Source organism: Monodon monoceros, unplaced genomic scaffold (genome assembly GCF_005190385.1).
Source record: "Monodon monoceros isolate NGI ecotype Baffin Bay Population unplaced genomic scaffold, NGI_Narwhal_1 Super_Scaffold_20, whole genome shotgun sequence".
Taxonomy (NCBI): Eukaryota; Metazoa; Chordata; class Mammalia; order Artiodactyla; family Monodontidae; genus Monodon; species Monodon monoceros.
In genome coordinates, this window is record NW_021703777.1 from 135,862,453 (window position 1) to 135,885,209 (window position 22,757).

The 22,757-nt window shown below is 40.2% G+C and overlaps 2 protein-coding genes across 3 annotated transcripts in view; both read left to right on the forward strand.

The window, feature by feature from the left end:
- Nucleotides 1-239: 239 nt before the first annotated feature.
- Nucleotides 240-12,521, forward strand: HAUS3 (HAUS augmin like complex subunit 3). Of its 2 annotated transcripts, XM_029235436.1 has the most exons (6): nucleotides 240-382; nucleotides 1,147-1,202; nucleotides 1,576-2,629; nucleotides 3,584-4,023; nucleotides 5,572-5,800; nucleotides 12,202-12,521. In XM_029235436.1, the coding sequence occupies exons 3-6, from the start codon at nucleotides 1,721-1,723 to the stop codon at nucleotides 12,433-12,435; spliced, it is 1,812 nt and encodes a 603-aa protein (XP_029091269.1). In that variant the 5' UTR covers nucleotides 240-382; nucleotides 1,147-1,202; nucleotides 1,576-1,720; the 3' UTR covers nucleotides 12,436-12,521. The 2 variants fall into 2 exon arrangements, with proteins under 2 accessions (XP_029091269.1, XP_029091268.1); XM_029235435.1 differs by having other exon boundaries at nucleotides 1,147-2,629.
- Nucleotides 246-22,757, forward strand: part of POLN (DNA polymerase nu) — a 167,231-nt gene continuing 144,719 nt past the window's right edge. Inside the window, exons 1-3 of the mRNA XM_029235434.1 lie at nucleotides 246-382; nucleotides 1,147-1,202; nucleotides 14,278-14,422. Coding sequence (XP_029091267.1) covers nucleotides 14,284-14,422 — 139 coding nt within the window. The 5' untranslated portion in view covers nucleotides 246-382; nucleotides 1,147-1,202; nucleotides 14,278-14,283. The remainder of the gene's footprint in view (nucleotides 383-1,146; nucleotides 1,203-14,277; nucleotides 14,423-22,757) is intronic.

Genomic DNA, 22,757 nt, shown 5'->3' on the forward strand with positions numbered 1-22,757 from the left:
GGTGCGCGCTCCCGACCCAACGAGGCTGCGGCTGAAAGCCGGCTCCTCAGAGGGTGCAAACGGGGTACTGCGTGCAGGCGCAGCGACTGTGCGAGGCCGGACCTCCCGCCTAGGCGACCCCCAGACCTCACTCCACCCCTCCCCCTCGCGCGCCCCGGCCCCGCCCCTGAGGCAGGGAGTCAATCAGCTCGCTCCCTGCTGGTAGACGTCAGGCCGGGGGCCCGCCCCATCCAGCCCCGCCTCTTCCGACCCTGCGCCTGTGCAGAAGGTCGCCCCGCGACCCGGCCTCGGTGTTCTGCGCGCGCGCGGGGGGCGGCGTTCCCGTGAGGCCGTGCGAGGCGTGGCGGCGGGCTGTTGAGGGGTACGAGCCGAGCTTTCTGAGGTATGTGGCGGCTGCCTCGCGGTTCTATCAGGCGGGAGGTGGGGCTGTGGGAGCGGCGCGGGTCAGCGGGCTGCGTCTTTCTTCCGGGCGTCCCTGGGGACGTCCTTCGGGCGCGCAGGTACTTGCCCGCGCGGCGCAGTCGCTGTCCGCAGGGCGAGGGCCCGGGGGTGCGAGTGGGGGCCGGGTGGGCGAGGGGAGCGTCCGGAGCTTGGCGGCTTCAGTGCGGTCGGGGGGCGGCGCCCGGAGGGTTGAGGAGAGCGGCGGGACACTGGGGGCTCCCTCCGGCGCGGGGGGGGGGGCCGGGGGCGCGAGTGAGGGGCGAGGGGCGCGGCCGGAAACGGGGGGCTCCAGTGCGGGCAGGGGGGGCGCCCGGGGCCCCGCCCGTCCAGGCCCGACCCTGAGGCGCCGCTAGGACGCGGGGGGGGCGTACCTGAGCCCCGCAGGCCGGCCGGGCACCCGCCCGAGGTTTCTGCAGTTTGTCTTGGCGCCGATTCGGCGGCCTCTGTGGACGAGTGGTTTATTGACGCGCGTACCAGTCATCGCTGAATGCATCACCCCAAATCACCGAGTGCCGCAGATGTGTCACTGGGGCCCTCCTCTGTGCCTCCTGTTTCCGTCCTTGGAGTTCGCAGCGTGGACAGGTGGTCCCTGTGCTGAAAATAATAAATGCCTGAAGTACCTTTATTGAACGACTGCTCAGTCCTTTGGCTCTTCTCGAGTCGGGGGTGGTTCTTAAACCTTAAGCCTGATTTTCTCTGCACTAGGTTCGTCGTATCTGACTGGTTCTTGCGTGAATGCGGATGCTGACTGAGTTATTCAGGTAAATATTTAGTTGACTCTTCGTAAAAAATCTTACCATACTTATTTCTATTTTCTCAGGAAGGGCAGGGAAAGGAGGCTGCTTAGCCGCGTGATGGCTTGGATATATTTACATCCATGTATTTCGAATTAAAAACTGAACTGCTGCTCTCTAAAATACAACGTATTTTAAACCGTGTTATCTTTGGAAAAAATAGGATTTCCTTGTTCATTAGGTTTTCATTACTGTTGCATTGTTCTAAGTAATACCCTAATTGTTTATCTTCATCAGGCTTTCCAGCTACAACTGTATCTTGTAATGTTTAGCCGTATCATCCTTTCAAAGATATAGTGCCCTATTTGTGGTCTAACACTTGTTTTTTCTCCCCCCCCAGGAGAAATTATTATAGAGTCTAAAAATATATTTCCCCCTTCTCTGTGGACTTAACATAAAATTAGTTTTGTATGTATTTGGATTCATTTTCTAAATATCAACACTATAAAGCCTTATCAATTACAAAAAATTTCGGTAGTTAAACCATGAGTTGTGGAAAGGAGTTTGTGGAAACGTTAAAAAAAATTGATTATCCCAAAGCTGATATTCTTAATGGGGAAGATTTTGACTGGTTGTTTGAGACTGTTGAAAATGAATCATTTTTGAAGTGGTTTTGTGGGAATGTGAGTGAACGGAACGTATTATCTGAAGAGGAATTGGAAGCTTTTAGCATTCTTCAGAAATCAGGCAAGCCCATCCTAGAAGGAGCAGCATTGGATGAAGTTCTTAATACCTGTAAAACTTCTGATTTGAAGACACCTACCCTGAATGACAAAGAGCTGGAGAAATTAGAGGATGAGGTTGAAACTCTGCAGAAATTAAAGACCCTGAAAATTCAGCGACGTAATAAATGCCAGTTGATGGCTTCAGTAACTAGCCACAAGTCTCTGAGGTTAAATGCTAAAGAAGGAGCAGCCAATAAGAAGCTGAAGCAGAGTCAGCGAATTCTAAATGCTACCAATACTAAGATCAGTAATGAGCTTCACGCTCTTACTGATGGAGTTGCAAAATTACTGGTGTTCTTCAGACGTTCGAATTTGGGCCAAGGGACAGATCCACTGGTGTTTTTATCTCAGTTTTCATTGGAAAAATTTCTAAGCCAAGAAGAGCAAAGCACAGCAGCATTAACCTTATATACCAAAAAACAGTTCTTTCAAGGTGTACATGAAGTAGTTGAAAGTTCAAACGAAGAAAATTTTCAACTTTTAGATATACACGCATCCTCTATTTGTGAGAATCAAGAAGTTCTTGAGGAGAGACGGCTAGAGATGGCTAGGCTGCAGCTGGCTTATATTTGTGCTCAACATCAGTTAATTCACTTGAAAGCAAGAAATTTGAGCCTGAAGTCAAGTGTAAAATGGGCAGAGGAGAATCTTCATAGCCTCACTAGCAAGGTAAACATGAGAAATGGGACTGGATTCATATTGAAATTGTTGTTGCTAATGGAGTAATACTGATAGTAAAGTCTTTAGAAATGGGGATATAATAAGGAATCACAGTCTCTTGTTTTCTGTTCGTTCAGTGTTTAGTTGTGATCTGTGTCATTGTTTCGTATAAATAGATCTTCATATTAGCCAAGGGCAGAAATAGTATTTATAACCCGACCACATTATCTAGTTCATTTTAAACAAAAGTACTTTTGCATTCTGTGTTGGCAGATGACCCTGACATTCCCTTTTTTATGATGAATGGGTAAAGAGCCTTATTGCTGTGTTACGGGTTTTCTGCCTTGTTTGCGCTGACCAGAGGATGGTGCTAATGAAGTTAGAGATCTGGTTCAGTGGATTGAAACCCTGATTCTTTTCTAAGAATGTATAGATGTATTATAGTTAGCCATCTGCACTCTTGGGAAGCTTACTTTCTTGGTAATGTAACCACTAGATAGTTGAGTAAAAATAACAGCTTTTCTGAAGCTGAATACCTATAACTGACACAAACTTTGGAATGATGTGTGAAGTCCTGTTATTCTGTAGAAGTGCTGAAATCAACAGGCAGGCTGGGAGAATAGCTACTGAGATTATTTTAATTTTAAGAAAAACTTAAATAGTATACATTAGCGTTCGGTGAGTAGTGTGATTTTTATTAAGACAAACATGACAAGATGTCCATTACTGTGTCTAGTATTTTACATGGTAGTCATAGCATTAAAAGTTAGCAATTCATAATGGCTTTACCCTTGGCTTAGTCTACACTTTGCTTTTTTAAACTGTGATTTTGGCTTCTGCTAATATGAAATAAGTTATTAGTCAGTATGTTATCTGATAACCTAAAATGGGAAGTGAAAATAATTTTAAAACTATTTCAACTTTATACTTACAGTTTGAAATGTAATTATTTTCTTTGTGTAGGTTCTTGGCAAAGATATTTTGGATGCTAAAATTTCTAGCTTGAACAGTGAGATTCTGAAACTTGAAGAACAAATCACTCATATAAAAGACAAAATTTTGCCTGCTGTGGTAAGAGAGAATGCCCAGTTATTGAATATGCCAGTTGTAAAGGGAGATTTCGACCTGCAGATTGCTAAACAAGACTATTACACAGCAAGACAAGAGTTAGTTTTAAATCAGTTGATAAAGCAAAAGGCATCATTTGAACTTGTACAATTATCTTATGAAATTGAATTGAGAAGGCATTTGGACATATATCGTCAGCTTGAAAACTTGGTTCAAGAACTTAGTCAAAGTAATTTGATGCTCCACCACCAATTAGAAATGCTGACAGACCCATCTGTATCTCAGCAGATAAATCCAAGGAATACCATTGATACCAAGGATTATTCTACTCATAGGTGGGCTTCATTGTTTGTTTAGTGAATAATTATTTTTCCATTCGTTTTTGTAAAATACTAGAGTCTGAACTAAAATTGTGGACATTTAAAGGATTCTTTGCACTCCGTTTTTGGCCTTTGTATTCTTTTCTTCCACCTTTCTGTTACATTCTTATATGTTTCTTTTTCCTTTTTAATTCTTGCTCTCTTTTTCATTTATGTTAAATCTGGAAGTAGCTGGTTTAGAGGTGAGGTGGATGGGTTGGAGGATTGAAAATATACAATACAAGGTCTTTATTCATGTTTAGGCACTATTTATTGATAGATGTTTTTAGATTTGGGGCAGGAGTTTAACTTACAGCAGGAAGTATAGCTGGGTGTATAGCAAGTATTGCAGAGCAGAGAATTGACTTCATGTGGAGAAGGCAGCAGTAGAGAGGAGAGAAGACTTCATTTTTGCGTCTAGTCAAGGTGAATCAGCAAGAATGAATGCTAGCTTCCAGTCTTTTCTGGATGTCTAAGCAATTGATGGTATGGGGATACTGAAATTGGAGGGCTAAAGTAGTCAAAGGACTCAAAAATCTCGATCCTACTCCTGATTTTTCTCTAGGCTAGAAGAAAATCATCTAATACTTTGTGTTCTTATTGATGAAATGAAGGGCAGGGATAGGGCTGCCTCACTGCACACTTTCAGAGGTGGCATTGACCTCATGATTCTGTGTAAATGGTGCCCCCTGCAATTGTGTAGTGACATTCCACAAGAACAGAATTAGCCTTAGGCTTGAACCTGTTTTAGGAAGCCTGTTGCAACTTGTTAAAATAATTAAAATAATACATTTTTAAAAAATTCTAAGAAAAAGAGCAGGCACTTTTTGTCATAAATATGTAGAAGGTGCTGCCTCACATTTTTCCATTAGTCTTGTAGGATATTTCTGCCATTAATGTTTGAAGTGTTAAAGTGACCTCATGGTTCATTAGGAATTTAATTTGTCAAGCAAATATGGACATGACTGGAGTAGCAAGTTTACTATTACTATTTACGTGGCTCTTTACTGTTTACTTTTTAAAAACATTTTACGTTGTTTATATTTTCATTTTTTCTCTTTTAAGTTTACCACAGTCCTTTAAAATTAGGTAGGTATTACGATGTGAAAATTAAGCCTCAGAGGTTGACTTGACTTAGGCCTTACATGGCAGCCAGAACTCAGATCTAGGTCTTCTGTTTCAAGTTCATTGCTGTTTCTACTACATCATAGTTGTGTTCTGCGAAAGAGTGGTTTTCTAGGGAGGTACCTCTGAAACGTTTGAAGTAGGTTAATGGCAGTTAAAGTCAAAAAATTTTTTGTCTAAAACTTGGAAGATGGGAAAACTGGGGATTCAGATACAGTAATTAGAATACATATTTCTGTAATGAGGTAGTATTTTAGTTGGAATGTTTTTAGTTGTTTGATTAATATTTATAGGTTGTTAGCTTTCCCCAAAGATGCCCCAATATATAGTGGATTATAATTTTGAAAACTGTACTGACTTGAGAATATTTTTGTATAATTTTTAATCTTCACATTTTAGGCTTTATCAACTTTTAGAAGGCGAGAATAAGAAAAAAGAATTGTTTATAACCCATGGAAACCTGGAAGAAGTGGCTGAGAAATTAAAACAGGATGTTTCTTTGGTACAAGAGCAGTTAGCAGTATCTGCTCAAGAGCATTCTTTCTTTCTGTCCAAACTAAATAATGATGTGGACATGCTTTGTGATGCTTTGTATCAAGGAGGAAATCAGCTTTTGCTTAGTGATCAGGTGGGTGTTGCCATACTAATGAAAAATACTTCAAAAAATAGTGTTCAGGGCTTCCCTGGTGGCGCAGTGGTTGAGAGCCTGCCTGCTGATGCGGGGGACATGGGTTTGTCTCCCAGTCCAGGAGGATCCCGCGTGCCGCAGAGTGGCTGGGCCCGTGGGCCATGGCCGCTGAGCATGCGCGTCCGGAGCCTGTGCTCCGCAGCAGGAGAGGCCACAGCGGTGAGGGGCCCGTGTACTGCAAAAAAAATTTTTAAAAATAAAAATAAAAAACAGTGTTCATTGTAAAAGATGCTAAAGAAAATGTTAACATGAGGAAAATATTACTCCATATCCCATTGCCCTAATAACATTTTCATATCTTTTTTATTCATATAAAAACATATAAATATATTTTTTAGATCGTTTTGATCAGTGTACACAGAATTTTAAAAATTTATGAAATATTTCAGATGTAGGATATATAATGTTTATGCTAAGAATTAAGAAAAATAAAACCACCCCTGTATTTTTTTCACCTATCTTAGTAAATAGAGGATTGCCCTTATATCTCTAAAATCCTCTGTACACTTAGTATTAGCGTGCTCCTCCTAATAGCATTCCCCTCTCTTCTTCAAGGAGTAACTACTACGCTTAATTTTGTCATTCGCGTTCGTTTATAATACAGACCATGTGTTATTTAGTTTTGTATGTTTCTGAATTTTATATAGATTGTATTAATGTATTCTTTAGTAACTTGCTTGTTTCTTAGTATGATTTTTAGATTCATCCATGTTGATATTTGTAAAGCTATAGCTCATTTATAGTTTTTTGTATAGTTAGTATTCTCTTATGTGAAATTCCACAATTATCTGTTCTGTTGACAGACATTTAGATTATTTCCAGTTTTTGCCATTGTAGATCATACAGCTATGTATAGTCTTGTTGCATGTCTTGTAGATGCATGCCTACACACACACACACACACACACTCACACTCACACATCACTCGCTGTCCCCACACACAGGCGTGGAATTGCTAGATAACACGTTCAGTTTTACAGTGTACATCAAACTGATTTCTAAAGGGGTTGTATCATATTGTATCGGCGATGTTTAAGAGATGCTATGTATCCATATCCTTTTCATCACGTAGCACTGTCTGAGTTATAATTTTCTCTCACTCTGTAGAGATGTAAAATAGCGTCCCGTTGAGATTGTAATTTGCATTTCTCTGATGGTTAGGGAGGTTGAACCCCCTTTCAGTAGGAGTTATTTATGTATTTCAAATGCCAGTCCTTTGTCAGTGATGTGTGTTATGTATATTTGCTCCCTATTTGTGGCTTGTTTTTTTCTTTTTTACTGTTTCCTGTTAGTTTATTTTTGGCTTTTTTTTTTTGATGTTTTAATGTCATGTCATTTAATCACTCTTAAAGTTTGCCCTTTTTTATATCTTGTTCAGGTTTGCCCATAACATCATAATGATAGTCCCCTTTATCTTAAAGTTATGCTGTTCAAGTTCAGTTCTTTAATCCACCAGGAGTTTATTTTTATGTATGACATGAGAGGTAGAGTTCTCATTTTATTTTTATTTTTTCCCTATGAATAACCAAATTGTCCCATCACCATTTATTGAGGCATACAAATTTAAAATCAGTATCTTTCTGGTGAAGGGACCCCCTTACATTATGAGATAACAAAAGGATCCTTAAATGCCTTCTGCCTTCATGTATGTTTTGTTAGATATTTTGGGCACCACCACTTCTGAACCATAAACTGGGTTCAGACTCTGTTTTCGGAGGACCCAGGTGACTCCTATCTGGGCTGTAATTCTAACCAAGGGCTCTTCCACCTCTGGCCATCCTGATCTTAAGATTGTTGGTGTCCTTTGAGTCCTTAGTTTATTATGAAGAGTCTCCTGTTTGACTTCCCACCTTCTGTGGACCTTGGACTTTGATTTTTCTCCCAGGAATCATGGATTCTGATTTTCCAAGATTGGCAATTGAGTAAAGCACCTCCTGGGCTCCCTTACCAACCTGCATTGTTTTATGGTCTTGTAGTTTCTTTTAATGTCTTGTTACCTCTTTGTTGCTTTTAGGAAGCTTTTGTTTTGTTTGACTAAGTACTTCGTTTCACCTTTCACATTTTTTCCTATAGAAGAATTGATCTGAGTAACTAGCTTACTTTTCTTGAAATAAGAAGGCTTATGATTAGTTTTTTTAAATAATTTTTTTACTGTGGTAAAATACACAAAGTGTAAAATTTACAATTTTAACCACTTTAAAGTGTGCAATTCAGTGACATTAAATACATTCACAGTGTCGTGCAGCCATGACACCATACATTTCCAGAACTTTTTCCTCATCCCAAATGGGCCAATCTCTGTGCCTATTAAATATTAACTCCCCATTCCTCCTTTCCCCCATCCCTGGTAACTCTATTCCAGTTTCTGTCTCTATGAATTTGCCTACTCTAGGTACTTCATGTAAGTAGAATTGTATAATATTTGTCCTTTTGTGTTTGGCTTATTTTAGCATAATGTCCTTAAGTATCATCCATATTGCATGAGGTGTGAGAGTTTTATTCCTTTTTGCGGCTGAGTATTCCATTGTGTGTATACATCACATTTTATCTGTTCATCTGTTTAATGGACACTTGGGTTGTTTACACCTTTTGGCTGTTTTGAATAATGCTGCTGTGAACATTGTTGTACAAGTACTTGAGTCCCTGTTTTCATTCCTTTTGGGTATATACCTAGGAGTGGATGCTGAGTCATGTGGTAAGTCTCTGTTTAACTTTCTGAGGATCTGCCGAACATTTCCACAGCAGCTGCACCAGGGTTCCAGTTTCTCCATGTCCTCGCCTACACTTGTTATTTTCCCTTTTTAAAACATATGTAACAGTCATCCTAATGGATGTGAAGTGATATTTGTGATTAGTTTTTTAAAGTCTCCTATTAGTGATTTTTATCTTCTTGATCTTTTAAACAATTATGTAAAAATCCCATGATGGTGGATTTGAAAATTTCTCCCTGTAGTTCTGTCAGTTTTTTCTTTATATTTGAGTTTATAAGTTACATCCAAATTTAAAATCGCAGTGAAATATTCTGGTAGACTTAAATTGCAGTGAATTGAACCACTGAGCATTATATAATGACCCTGTGTTGTGCTTTTTGTCTTAATATTCTCTTGTCTGATATTAATATTCCTATGCTATCTTTCTTTTGGTTAGTATTTGCAAGGTGGATGCTTTTTTCCTTTACTTAATGTATCTTTCATGTTCTTCCTTTATACTTAGCCTTATGAAATAAACATTTCCATGCTAAACGATTTTAGTTTTTAAAGTTTATAATACTCTTGATTTAATTACTGTGTCATAATTTGTGTAACCAGTCCACCATCTTGGAGTATTTTGATAGTCTTCATTTTTTTCTTTTGTTTGCTCTTGAATGAGATCATGTATATCTTGTGTATATAGCTTTTTGTTGTTGGATACTTTCTTTTTTTTTTTTGATACATTCATTTGGATGAACTCTTAGAAGTAGAATTATTGGATTTCTTGGGTATACACATTTTTTGGCCTTTGATACTGCCATATTGCTTTTCAAAGGAGTTGTACCTACTTACAATGTCACCAGCACTGTTAAATGTCTGCTAGACACCACTTATCATATGATACACCATAATTTCATGAATTTCTAAGAAAGAAAAAACCTTTTCAGTTAAACTGACACAGTATTTCCTTATTTAGAATTTTTATTTCATGCCTATTAGAAGATACCTTTTAGGTGTGGGTACGCATAGCTTTTTATCATATCACTGTTGAATATACATTAAAAGGGAAAAAGCCAATTAAAATGGTTAAGGTGTTTCTAAAGCTTCACATTTAGTGTCCACTTCTATGTTATTTCTTGACTCAAAGTACTTTTAATATTTTTCCACATTATACATCAAGAATGTTGGTGATAGCAGAAAACTTAATAACCTGATTTTAAAATGGGCTAAGGACTGGAATAGACACTTCCTCAAAGAAGAAATACAGATGGCCAACAGGTTTATGAGTAGATGTTCGATTATCTAATTATCAGGGAAATGCAAATCAGAACCACAGTGAGATAACACCTTGTGCCTGTTAGGATGACTGTTACCAAAAATCAAAAGACTAGGATTGGTGAGGATGTGGGGAAATTGGAACCCTTGTACATTTTTGGTGGGCATGCAAAATGGTGCAGCTGCTGTGGAAAACAGTATGGAATTTCCTCAAAAATTTTAAAAATAGAACTACTGTTATAATCCTGTAATCCTACTTCTGGATATATATCCAAAGGAAATGAAAACAGGATATTAAAGAGATGTCTGCACTCACATGTTCATCGCAGCACTTACTCATAATAGCTAAGCTGTGGAAACAACCTAAAAGTCCATCAGTGGAGGAATGGATAAAGAAAATATAGTATACACATACAATGGAATATTATTCAGCCTTAGAAAAAGAGAACTGCAAAATGCCACAACATGGGTGAACCTTGAGGAGATTATGCTAAGTGAAATAAGCCAGTCACGAAGAAATAGTGCATGATTCCACTTATATGAGCATCTAAAGTAGATTTATTAGAAGCACAGAGTAGAATGGTGGTTGCCAGATGGGAAGTTGTTGATCAACAGGTCTAAAGTTTCAGTTATGCAAAATGAACAAGTTCTAGCCATCTGCCATACAACATTGTGCCTGTAGTTAACAATACCGTATTGTACTCCTGAATTTAAGAGGGGAGATCTCATGTTATGTGTTCTTACCATAAAAAAAAAAGAAAAAAAAATATATTGGTGAGGGAATTCCTTGGCGGTCCAGTGGTTAGGACTCGGAGCTTCCACTTCAGGCAGCGCAGGTTCAGTCCCTGGTTGGGAGAACTAAGATCCTGCAAGTCCTGTGGCATGGCAAAAAATAAAATATTGGTGATAAAGTGCTTCTAATGAGTGTCTGGTCAATAACAGTTACATGATGCTCTTGATTGTACAGTGCATGTTGATTTCAGTTATATTAAAATGTGAAAGATTCCATCCTAGAATCACTAAAATATGGTGATTTCACTATAATGTCATTGGGTATCATTATTTAATGTTTTTCCCTATCCCAGTGAGGTATAAAGTGTCATCCATATGAATTTTAACTTGCATTTTTATTAATGAAGCTGTTAAGATCTTTAGTATTGAAACTAAAGGTTAGATGTTTCTGATTGTATTCAAGTTTACAGAGTTTTTCCTCAAAGAGAGACCGCTTAATGTGGATATTACTTGATTTTTTTTTTTTTTAATGTAGTTAGTTTAAGAAATACTCTCTGGAACTGGCATTTATGACAGGTGTGAAGCTGTTATTCATGAACTTGTACGTTAGAATCACCAAGGAGCCTGTTGAAATGTAGCTTCTGGCCCTGTTGCAGAGTGATTTAGTGTGGAATGAGGTGCAGGAAACTATTCTTAACAAACTCCCCCAGGTGATTACCATGCTGTGGACCATGCTGAGAGGCTGTGGGAGGTTGAGGTGTAGTTACAGCTACAGATTTTCTGAGAACCTCTTTGGTAATACTGGCTGAAGAATTACAGGAGTAGAATACATGACTAGAAGGCCATGGAAACTTGTTAATAAACTGCTTTTAATGTTAAGAAGTGAAGAATTTCAATTATTAACTGTGAAGGGTCCAGCATGTCTAGGTTTTTGAGAAGAATTACATGGTAAGTCAGGATTGTTGAATGTCACATATAGTTCCATCTAATGTAACAATGTGAAAAAAGAAAAATGAGATTTTTGTTAAGGTAATTCTTTTATATTGGTAATTGCTTCATTTCAAGGTTTTCTCAGAACCTGTGATGTCTAGAGTAAACAGCTTAGGCTAAAACAAGGTTTGATTACTTAAGCAGAACGTAAGTTCCAGGAAGGAAATGGTGCTCATTCTTCTATTTGCAGACTCTAAAACAGTGCTTGGTGCGTGGTGGGCATTCAGTAATATTTGAATGTATGAATATGCAGAACAGTTTACATATCAAGTACTCTTCAGGGAGTAGGAGTTTGCTTTGAATCACTTAAAATTGCCTGTAGGAAGTGGTTGCAGTGGGTCTTATCAATACATAGACTTTTTATTAATCCTGCTATGGATTTTTTTTTTTGCCCGCGGCATGTGGGATCTTAATTCCCCGACCAGGGATGGAACCCCCCCCACCCGCTGCAGTGGAAGCTCGGGGTCTTAACCACTGGACAACCAGGGAAGGTACCCCCTGCTATGGATTTTTAATTGAGGTTCATTTATTATTGAGATTGTGGGAATAATCATTATATCATTTAGATTCTTCTTATGTAAATTACATTTTAAATTTATAATTGGTAGTATGAATAAAGCTCTTGAATTAAAAACATTACTGTTTTCCTTTTAGGAGTTAATGGAGCAGTTTCATCAAGTTGAATCTCAGCTAAATAAGCTAAATCATCTTCTTACTGATATTCTTGCTGATGTGAAGACAAAAAGAAAAATTTTGGCATCTAATAAACTGCATCAAATGGAAAGAGAATTATATGTATATTTTTTTAAAGATGAAGATTATCTGAAAGATATTGTGGAGAATTTAGAAAACCGGTCAAAGATTAAGGCTGTTGGTCTGGAAGACTGAAAATGAAATCTTTACTGCATGTGCTGTATTTTAATATTTTATATATTAGGGGGAGAATATAGCTAATAAACACTGAAAATTTTAAATTCGAGGTCAATGGAACATTTCATTTAATGAATTCAAGTATTATATCAATTTGGTTTATTATATGTTTGTTCGAAGTCCCAGTGCTTTTTATGACTTGAACATTTGCTTGGTGGCACTTAGTCCTGGTAACTTTTAAGTTACAGGGAAAAAGCATTATTATATAATGCAGATATTTTTTACAGAGTTAATTGTATCTCATTTTTGTTTTTTTTTAGAGATAGAAATTTCTGCTGTTAAATATTTTAAAAATTTGTAGGACTTTGAATCAGCATTGTTAAAGCTGTAGACCTTAATAAATGGAATAGTTAAGTTCCCTCATATTTGTCTATGAAGTAAAATTCTGCCACTCAAACTGTATTCACCCATAATTCCCTGCTGTAGACTTCGAGACTTAAATTTTAATGTTCCTGCTTGTACCACAAAGAATGTCAAGTCTCCATTGGCCTTTGCTCATTTTAGCGGTTGGGTCCTAGGGATTCAACATATCTGCAGGACAGATCTCAGCAGTGCTTTGACTTCAGTCTGACTTACATATAATGAATGTCTTTCAAAATGAAATTTCAAAATTCCATGGAAGTGGTTGCTCAGATGATGTATAACACTATTTTAATCAATTTCTTAGGAGTGAAAATATCTAAGTGTTGGATTCTATTGGTTGGGATACAAGTGTAGTATTTGGACAATTAGAAATTATTTTAAGAGTTGAGGTAAAATAATTTGAAGTAGCTTATTTATCAGTTATTACATCAAATGATTCTTGAGTGCCTAGTTTATATGTGACCTCTGTTACATACTAAGTAAGCTTTATGGAGAAAAGAGAAGATTTAGACACTACTTGCAAGAAATATTACTGCTCCAAAAATGTATTACCTGCTTGTAATGTGGAATGCCTGTCTAAAAACTTCACATTTTAGGGGATGTTTATGGAGTTTTTTAGCTATAACCATCAGAAAATGGGTATGCTCAGATGACATATTGGCCTTGACAATTTTGAATTTGCTAATTATTGTATTTGTACATTTTTCAAATTTTGTATTTGTTAAGTAGGTCTTAATATGCTTGAAAAATTTGTAGCAATAAGTTTTGCCTAAGATTTTGTTATTAACTCCTCACAGGTGACCTTTGTTTGTTCCTGTTTTTCCCTCTGCCCTACCTTGGAATTGAGAATTTACTTGAAATTTTTCTCCTCTCCAGTAATGTGGGAAAGTGTCACCTGGTTTTCTGGTTCATGAAACAGCAAATTCTGTTTAGATTAGTGCCAAGTACATTAGATGTATTACCAGCTACTCGATGATTTGTACTGTCCCTTCTAGACCTTCACCTGCTCAGCCCAGGGGACCAGTACAGCCCAGCAGTGCAAGTGAAAGGATGTTAGGTTATGTGTCTGTCATAATAACCCAAGTCAGTTAAAAATAATTTTTATGTTACTGGATCTGTATGTTTGAAGACTATAATAGCCATTTGTTTCAAACCTCAGGAAGTAGGAAATATTTGAGTAGATTGCTTGCTTCAAGATTGGAGATACGTTCTTTACTTTGTTGTCTGTCTATTTACCATAATACCCAGTTGAGCCTCTAAATGTTTAACTTTCTTCTTACTATCTTATCTGTATTATGGGGACAGTTAATACCTATTTCCTGTAGTGGTGAATATAGTAATTTTTATGAATGTCTATGTAAAAATTTTTACATGACTTGTTTCTTATTTTGAAGTCTCAAAATTAATATATGGGTATTATGTTTATCTTATGTTTAGGATTTTATGAAAATGGAAGGTTACGAGGCATTTGTAGGCTTTGACCTCTGTAAGATACCACTCTCCAGTGTTGCTCAGAAGATTATGTCTGCTATGCATTCAGGTGGTTTAGTGGAGTCTAAGAATTGGACAGAGAGTGAAAAGAGTGAGTAATTTTTATGAACCTTCATATTTTTTGTTACCTTGAGTCTTAATTATTCTTAAGGCTAAGTTTTGAAAATCATTGACCTTAAAAATGAAGGAGTTATTTTACCAGCAAAAGTGGGTTTACTCGAGAATAGCAGAGAATTGCAATTTGGGACAAGCATGCTATACAAAGGCCAAAGGCAAGTCTAACAAAGGAGAGGAACATTATTTTATAGAGAGAAAGGTGGATGTTGGCAGGGGTTGTTTTGAATCAAAGTCCATTGGAGAAAAGTGAGAGTTCAAAGTGCTGGTGGTTTCCGGCTGAGTTGCTGGGGAAGTGGATTTCTTGTAGGAGATGCCCTGTACGTCTTTTCCTGTGGGGACCTGTAATTGATGATTCTTTCCTGTTGATTCTTCCTCCTGCTGACTTTGAGTGGTACTGCATGAGAGCTCCCCCTTCTGGCCTGCCAACTCCATTTTAGTGAGCCTTCTCCTTATTCATTTTCACAAAACGAAATGTAGCAGAGTTTTTCTATAGAACTTTTTATTGTGTAGGGAAGTTCCTGCCTACAAGCAGTCCAGCTTCCCCTTGTTTTACTCTCATTCAGTGATGACTGAGCTGCTGCTCACTAAATTTTATATTCTCTTAGCCCTTACTGCTTTGAAAATGTGACACTCTCTTCGTTGTTTCAGGCATTTCTGCCAAACGTTCCCTTAGAATCTGGTTCAGCTGTTTAAGGAACTTCACAAGAGGTGGGCTCTTTCATAGTGCCCATTTCTAAACCCTTAGCTCTCAGGTCATTGAACCTGTATTTGCTTATTTGTGGTGGACAAGAGAAGTGTTCTTGACAGTATGTGTATTATACCGCCGTAGAATTGTATAAACTGTTACATGACAGATCAGTGGATCTGTGTACATATGTTTATGACATATGATATAATAGTAAAAGCAGTGACATAATGCTCACAAGTGTGACTGAAATGGTTGGAATACCAGGTGTGGTTTTTTTGTTTTTTTTTTTTTTTACTAGCAAAGCAGTTTTTATTTTAAATTGTAAGTCTGGACCAATAATATGTTTTTCTCTTCTACAGAGTAGGTTATAAGTGAGTGAGATATAATTAATTATATTGAGATGAAATAATTGAGAAGTATTAACACATAGTGCAAAAGCTGTTATAAATGCAGTTTGTCGATTAAGATACAGTAACGCTTAACGTTTCAGTCTATTCATATTCAGGCATCTGTTGCCCTTGTTATGGAAGTCAATAATGAAGAGTAAGAATTTTGGGGTATGGGCTACATACCTAGCAATTGATAGTGTTTTAGGGGGAATGTTGGTGCTGGGGGAAGTAGTAAAGAAAGTTAACATCAAACAACAAAGAGCCGGGACTTCCCTAGTGGCACAGTGGTGAAGAATCCGCCTGCCAATACAGGGGACATGGGTTCGATCCCTGGTCTGGGAAGATCCCACATGCCGCAGAGCAACTAAGCCCATGTTCCACAACTGCTGAGCACACGTGCCACAACTGCTGAAGCCCACGTGCCTAGAGCTTGTGCTTTGCAACAAGAGAAGCCACTGCAATGAGAAGCCTGCGCACCGCAACGAAGAGTAGCCCCTGCTCGCCACAACTAGAGAAAGCCCGCGTGCAGCAACGAAGACCCAACACAGCCAAAAATAAGTAAATAAATTAATTAAAAAAAAATCAAAGAGCCTTCTCCTTTATTCTGTATACTTGCTTTCCAAAAGAAAAGAGCAGTGTGCACTTGACAGAGTTCAAAATATACTTACCTTCAAAAACTGATAAAATAGGGGCTTCCCTGGTGGTGCAGTGGTTGAGAGTCCGCCTGCCGATGCAGGGGACACGGGTTCGCGCCCCGGTCAGGGAAGATCCCACATGCCGCGGAGCGGCTGGGCCCGTGAGCCATGGCCGCTGAGCCTGCGCGTCCGGAGCCTGTGCTCCGCAACGGGAGAGGCCACAACAGTGAGAGGCCCGCGTACCGCAAAAAAAAAACTGATAAAATGCCTCTTGAAGGAGTAATGTGAGTCTCTGTTGAGAAAAATTAATGGCAGTCAGCCCCTGTCATGAGCTGTCTTGTCATGCTCTTAAAATACCCTGTTAAAATCCTAATTTTCATAAATTTATTGAGAAGATAAGGTATTTTCTGTCAAGTGTTCTTGGATTTTCACAAAGATTATATTTGTTCCTGTGTCACACTCTTACTGTGAACGTAGTTAAAACAACACACATTTGTTACCTCATAGTTGCTGTGGGTCAGGAGCCTGGGCACAGCTTAGCTGGGTCCTCTGCAGGGCTGCAGTGCAGGTGCCAGTCAGGGCTGGGGTCTCATCTGAGGCTCGAAATGGGAAGCATTTGCTTGTAAGCTCACACGGTTGTGGGCAGAGTTCAGCCCCTTGTAGGCTCTTGGACTGAGGGTCTCGGTTCTTGGTGATGGTTGGCTAGAAGCCACCCTCAGTTCGTTTCCACGTGATTCTCTCCATAAGCAGCTTTACATTATTGCAGCCTTTTCAAAGCCGGCAAGAGTGTCCCTGGCAAGACTGACATTACATTCCTATGTAAGGTAATCACATTGTCACCGTTGCTGTATTCTTTTGGTTAGAAGTAAGTCCCACCCACACTCAAGGGGTTACACAAGGGCATGAATACTAGAAGGCAGGGGATGTGGGACCACCTTAGAGTCTGTCTGCCACACAGTCCCACCAGTTTTATTCTTATTTCATATAAATCTGAGTTAAAGTTGGATTGCTCATGGGTTGTTGGTGAAAGAATGATGCTGAACCTGAATTGACTCCCGGACTCTTGTCACATGCTGAGCTGTTATGTCAAATCCTTCTCTCTTATAAATAAAATCGTAAATCAGCATTTCGTTTCTAAAAGCCCATTTCATACCAGATAAATAGCGAAATTGAACTCAGAAATCAATGGAAATAAACGACAAATATTTGCTTTTACAAAAATGTATTAAGTAAAACCAAACAATGTTATATGTCATTTGGGGATCTCATTTTCTGATCTGCTAGACTGACTGAGGTATACACACCCAGTAAGAATTGGACAGTGTGTATCTTCTTGCAGCAAGGTTGGTCTTTATTTAAAAACCCTTTGCTGTGAAAAAAAGATGGAAAAACTTAAAATACAGCTTAATGAATTAATATAAAGAGGACACCATGTAACTACCTCGTGCATTGCCAATATCTCAAAATTTCCTTCTCAATACTCTTCTGCTCAAAGGTAACCGTTATGCGGACTTTTATGGCAGCCACTTCCCACTTCCTAATCATATGAGGGAGTTTTACATCGCTTCAAAGGCCTTTCTGGCAGAGATTACTTGTCCACCACGCCGGAGTCCATCCATCCTCCTCGGAGGCATGCCAGCAGATGACGTGGCTCAGTGTCCTTGCAGCCAGGTGTGGCCAAGTGGCAGGTTCCTGTCAGCAGGGTGTGCTGTTGCCAGGGCAGTCCCGAAGACACCTGACTTGCTTCCCAGCTGGCCTTTTTCCTTCCATCCAGTTGGAATCTGGAACGACTCCTTTCCAACCTGCAAATGAAAACAGTGTCCTAGAGGACTGTGGACCAACGTGCTGGAGGGACCCCGGGTCCAGAGTGACTTCATGAAAAAGCTGCTCCACCAGCTGAGACCACTCACCTCAGAACAAGAGAGAAATAAACTTCTGTGGTTTAAACTATTGTATGGGTGGGTCTCTTGTGACTGTGGCTTAGCTTTTTACCTTAACTCTTACACCTTTAAACTAGATTCAGAATTGGGTTCGTCTGACTTGAATTTACATTGTCTTTTTTTTTTGCGGTACGCAGGCCTCTCACTGTTGTGGCCTCTCCCGTTGCGGAGCACAGGCTCCGGACGCGCAGGCTCAGCGGCCATGGCTCACGGGCCCAGCCGCTCCGCGGCATGTGGGATCTTCCCGGACCGGAGCACGAACCCGTGTCCCCTGCGTCGGCAGGCGGACTCTCAACCACTGTGCCACCAGGGAAGCCCTACATTTTCATTTTAGTGTTTAGTAATGCCACTGAAAGTCTTTGGGAAATACTGGGGGAGGAAGATTTTTCAGGGTGATTTCAAGGTTGTCACCTGGCCTGGTGCTATGTATAACATGCATTTGATTAAACACGTGTTTATTAGACTACATCTCCGTATTTTGCCTAAGTACCTATAGAAATCAAATAACGTTTTCTAGTACACATTTATCCAAAATTGTTTTTAACTTAATAGAGCTTAGGGGTGAATATGGTTTTTTTCTAGTAAAATAAGAATAGTTTTATAGACATTACATATTTTTCTTTAAAGGACTATTTTATTTTATTTATTTATTTACTTTTTGGCTGCGTTGGGTCTTCATTGCCACACGTGGACTTTCTCTGGTTGTGGCGAGCAGGGGCTTCTCGTTGTGGAGCATGGGCTCTAGACACACGGGCTTCAGTAGTTGTGGCATGTGGGCTCAGTAGTTGTGGCCCGTGGGCTCTAGAGCGCAGGCTCAGTAGTTGTGGTGCACGGGCTTAGGTGCTCCATGGAATGTGGGATCTTCCCAGACCAGGGCTTGAACCCGTGTCCCCTGCATTGGCAGGCGGATTCTTAACCACTGCGCCACCAGGGAAGCCCAGACATTACAAATTAGTTCAGGTGTGAGACTCCTCAAGGTAAATATTTGTCAAAATCCAATTCATTAATGTGAAGTGTGTCTAGTCCCACCATCTAGTGGAAATCTTTGCAATTTCAAGGACAGATAACATAAAGCTAAATGACAAAATAGATTTATTTTGATTATATTCATTCTGTTTAAGAATAATGTGGATAAACATTTTTATTTCTATCAAATAAACATAAAATCCTTCTGTCCAGTCACTTAGCAAACCCTGCCAGGTGTTGGATTCCAATTCCCACCGCTCTAATTCAAGCCTTCGTTCCTTCTCACTTGAAAATTTGCAGAAGTTTCCTAATTGCTGTTTGCTGTCAATTTATTGCCACTTTGCTCCTGCCTTTGCACTGTCGCTGGGATTAGCTCAGCTCTTGTCCTTGCTCTCTGCAGAATTTATCTGTAGAAACATCCCCATGTGTTCCTACAGTGCAGCCTGGCCCTTGCCTGCCCTTTAAGTCTTTATGTCCCATCACTTTCCTTCTCTTTATGCCCCATTCAGATTTCTTTTAATTAATTAATTTTACAGCAGGTCCTTTTTGGTTATCTATTTTAAATACAGCAGTGTGTACATGTCAATCCCAAACTCCCAATCTATCTCTCCCCCCACCACCCTTCCCCCCTGGTACCCAAGGCAATCTACAGACTCAATGCAATCCCTGTCAAATTACCAATGGCATTTTTCACAGAACTAGATCAAAAAATCTTAAAATTTGTATGGAGACACAAAAGAGCCTGAATAGCCAAAGCAAGCTTGAGAAAGAAAAACTCAGCTGGAGGAATCAGGCTCCCTGACTTCAGACTATGCTACAGAGCTACAGTCATCAAAACAGTATGGTACTGGCACAAAAGCAGAGGTATAGATCAAAGGAACAGGATAGAAGGCCCAGAAATAAACCCATGTGCCTGTGGTCAATTAATCTATGACAGAGGAGGCAAGACTATACAATGGAGGAAAGATAGTCTCTTCAATAGATGGTGCTGGGAAAACTGGACAGCTACATGTAAAAGGATGAAACTAGAATATTCTTTAACACCATACACAAAAATAAACTTAAAGTGGATTAAAGACCTAAATGTAAGACTAGATACTATAAAACTTAGAGGAAAACATAGGCAGGGCACTCTTTGACATAAACTACGAAAATATCTTTTCTGATCCTTCTCCCAGAGTAATGGAAATAAAAACAAAAATAAACAAATGGGGCCTAATTAAACTCAGGAGCTTTTGCACAGCAAAGGAAGCCACAAACAAAACAAAAAGACAACCCACAGAATGGGAGAAAATGTTTGCAAATGATGCGACCGACAAGGGATTAGTTCCCATTCAGATTTGACTCTTAACTTCCAAACACGCGTCGTTTCCTGACTTCATCCTCTGCTTACCTTTTCTTTCTTTCCTTCATACACGACTCTGAGTGATGAAGTCATAGCATTTTACAAATTTCTGCTCAAATGATACCTCATTACCAGAATGCCTTATTGGAAGTAAACTGCATTTGATTCATTTGCAACTCAGAGAATTTCCTGTGATGTAATTTTGGGTTATTTGCATAATGCTTTAACTCTTGGTATGATTTGAGCTTTTTGAAGGCAGGCAAAGGTGGTCTCATCTTTGATGCTGCCACAGGTGGGTTGATCTGTGAATTCAGCTCTTACCGATTTGTAAGAGCTTTCTACAGACATGTAAAACATATGAAGGGCTTTACTATTTCATTATTTATGTTGTATTTTCCTCAACATTTTGGGGGGTCTTTTTTTGTTTGTACTACTTCAGAAAAAGTTTTTTTTTTTTTAAACAGAAAAACCAAAAACAAAGTCCATAATCCCACATTAAAAAAAAATTTGGGGTGGGGGACTTCTCTGGTGGCGCAGTGGTTAAGAATCCACCTGCCAATGTAGGGGACATGGGTTCAAGCCCTGGTCCGGGAAGATCCCACATGCTGCGGAGCAACTAAATCCGTGTGCTGCAACTACTGAACCTGTGCTCTAGAGCCCGCGAGCCACAACTACTGAGCCCACGTGCCACAACTACTGAAGCCTGCATGCCTGGAGCCTGTGCTCCACAACAAGAGAAGCCACCACAGTGAGAAGCCCGTGCACTGCAACAAAGAGTAGCCCCCACTCGCTGCAACTAGAGAAAGCCCACACGCAGCAATGGAGACCCAAAGCAGCCAAAAATAAATAAATTTATTAAAAAAAATTTTTTTTTCTTTTTTACATGTTCACACACACACACAGTGAAAGGGTTTATATGTACCTTGTTTTCTTAGTTCAGGCTTTTTCTTTGTTGAAACATCTCCCCTTATTGCTTCCCCGTGTTAACAACTTAGCGTATGCCTTTTGTGTTTTTGTTTTCATGATAGTAATTATAGCTTGTGTGTGTGGGGCTATGTTGTGCCACCCAGACCTCCACCTCCTTGGATGGGATTGGCTGAGGGCTTTGTTGCAACTGTATCACATTTGAGCTTCCACTCCCTCAGTCCTTCTGCTCCCCAAGAGCGCCCCCAAGTAAACGTTTGCAGGAAAAGCTCAGTCTGGTCCCCAGGGAACTTGATCTATGCAGTGGGTGCCAGTAGTGGTCTGAGAAAGCAGACATGGCATTTTGGAATTTGGTCACCCTTAGGTGGGCTGGCACTGATGACTTCATCACAAGTTGTAGGTGAAATACGGATGGCAGCGGTGCAGTTAAAGCTTTTACTAGGGGTGGCTGGTCTGGCATACCAGTGCAAGCAGTTGTGCAAGCTGCTGGGCAGTACTATGTATTTGAAAAGAATAGGGCAATGGAAGAGAATGGCATTGGTGGCTGTGGCTGGGTCCTTTGGAAAAAGACAAAGGCCAAGCGTGGTTAATTAGCAATTAAAGGGTAAATGTGATAGCCAGAGGGCTCACCTGCTAGCCTGTGAAGAGACCACCTGCAGTCACAGCCCACCCCCACCCCCACCCCCCAGCCTAGTATGGCTGGTAGAGCTCCAGAGGAGGTTGGATGCTCAGCCCTGGCGGGTGTTCTACCTCAAGGTCAGGGCCTTGACCAGGAAGAGGGACCTGACCCTGAGATGCAGGATGGGGACGTCTCGATTGGTGCATTCAAGTTTGAATCCCAGGTACCTCTGGGACCTGCAGAAGTAGCTACTCCTCTCTGTTAAAGGCCTGCCCCCTTCTCTCTACCCGCCAGTCCCCCAGCTTAAAGACAGTGCAAGAGGGTTCTATCTTGAGAAATACACATCCTCCCTCAGGAAATGCCACCTCCTCTTTTGGCCATTAAGTCACTACATAACCTGGCCAAGAGGTACCAGGGCCTGTTAAGGGAGTGGATGAGACGGGCTGGTCAGGGAACAGAAACCCTAAAGTCATTGGAACAGGGAAAGTTTAAAGCATTATTACCTAGTAATGGGATTAGCTGACAAGAAGTAAAGAAAACTGAGGATTACAATAATAGCAGACGCAGGGAGCATCTACCTGCGGCAGTGTCGAAGGAAGGAACAAAACTGGAATGACCTGGCCAGGTGACGTCCACCAGCCTCTGTCATCTATTGTCCCTGTATGGGCAACTTGGGCTCTTTAATGGAGTGACCATGGGGCTGGGGCGGAGGCTACGCGTGTGCCCAACAGCATGGCGCTCCCACTCACCAGGGCCGATCTCGCCGTTGCCTCTGTTGAATTTCCAATGACACACTGAACTCT

Bases quoted from the DNA above. Each gene is read 5' to 3' on its own strand.
- HAUS3 (XM_029235435.1), top strand. From the start codon at position 1,721: ATGAGTTGTGGAAAGGAGTTTGTGGAAACGTTAAAAAAAATTGATTAT. The intron at 4,024-5,571 runs GTGGGCTTCATT...TTCACATTTTAG, and splicing joins AAGGATTATTCTACTCATAG to GCTTTATCAACTTTTAGAAG. The intron at 5,801-12,201 runs GTGGGTGTTGCC...TTTTCCTTTTAG, and splicing joins AGCTTTTGCTTAGTGATCAG to GAGTTAATGGAGCAGTTTCA.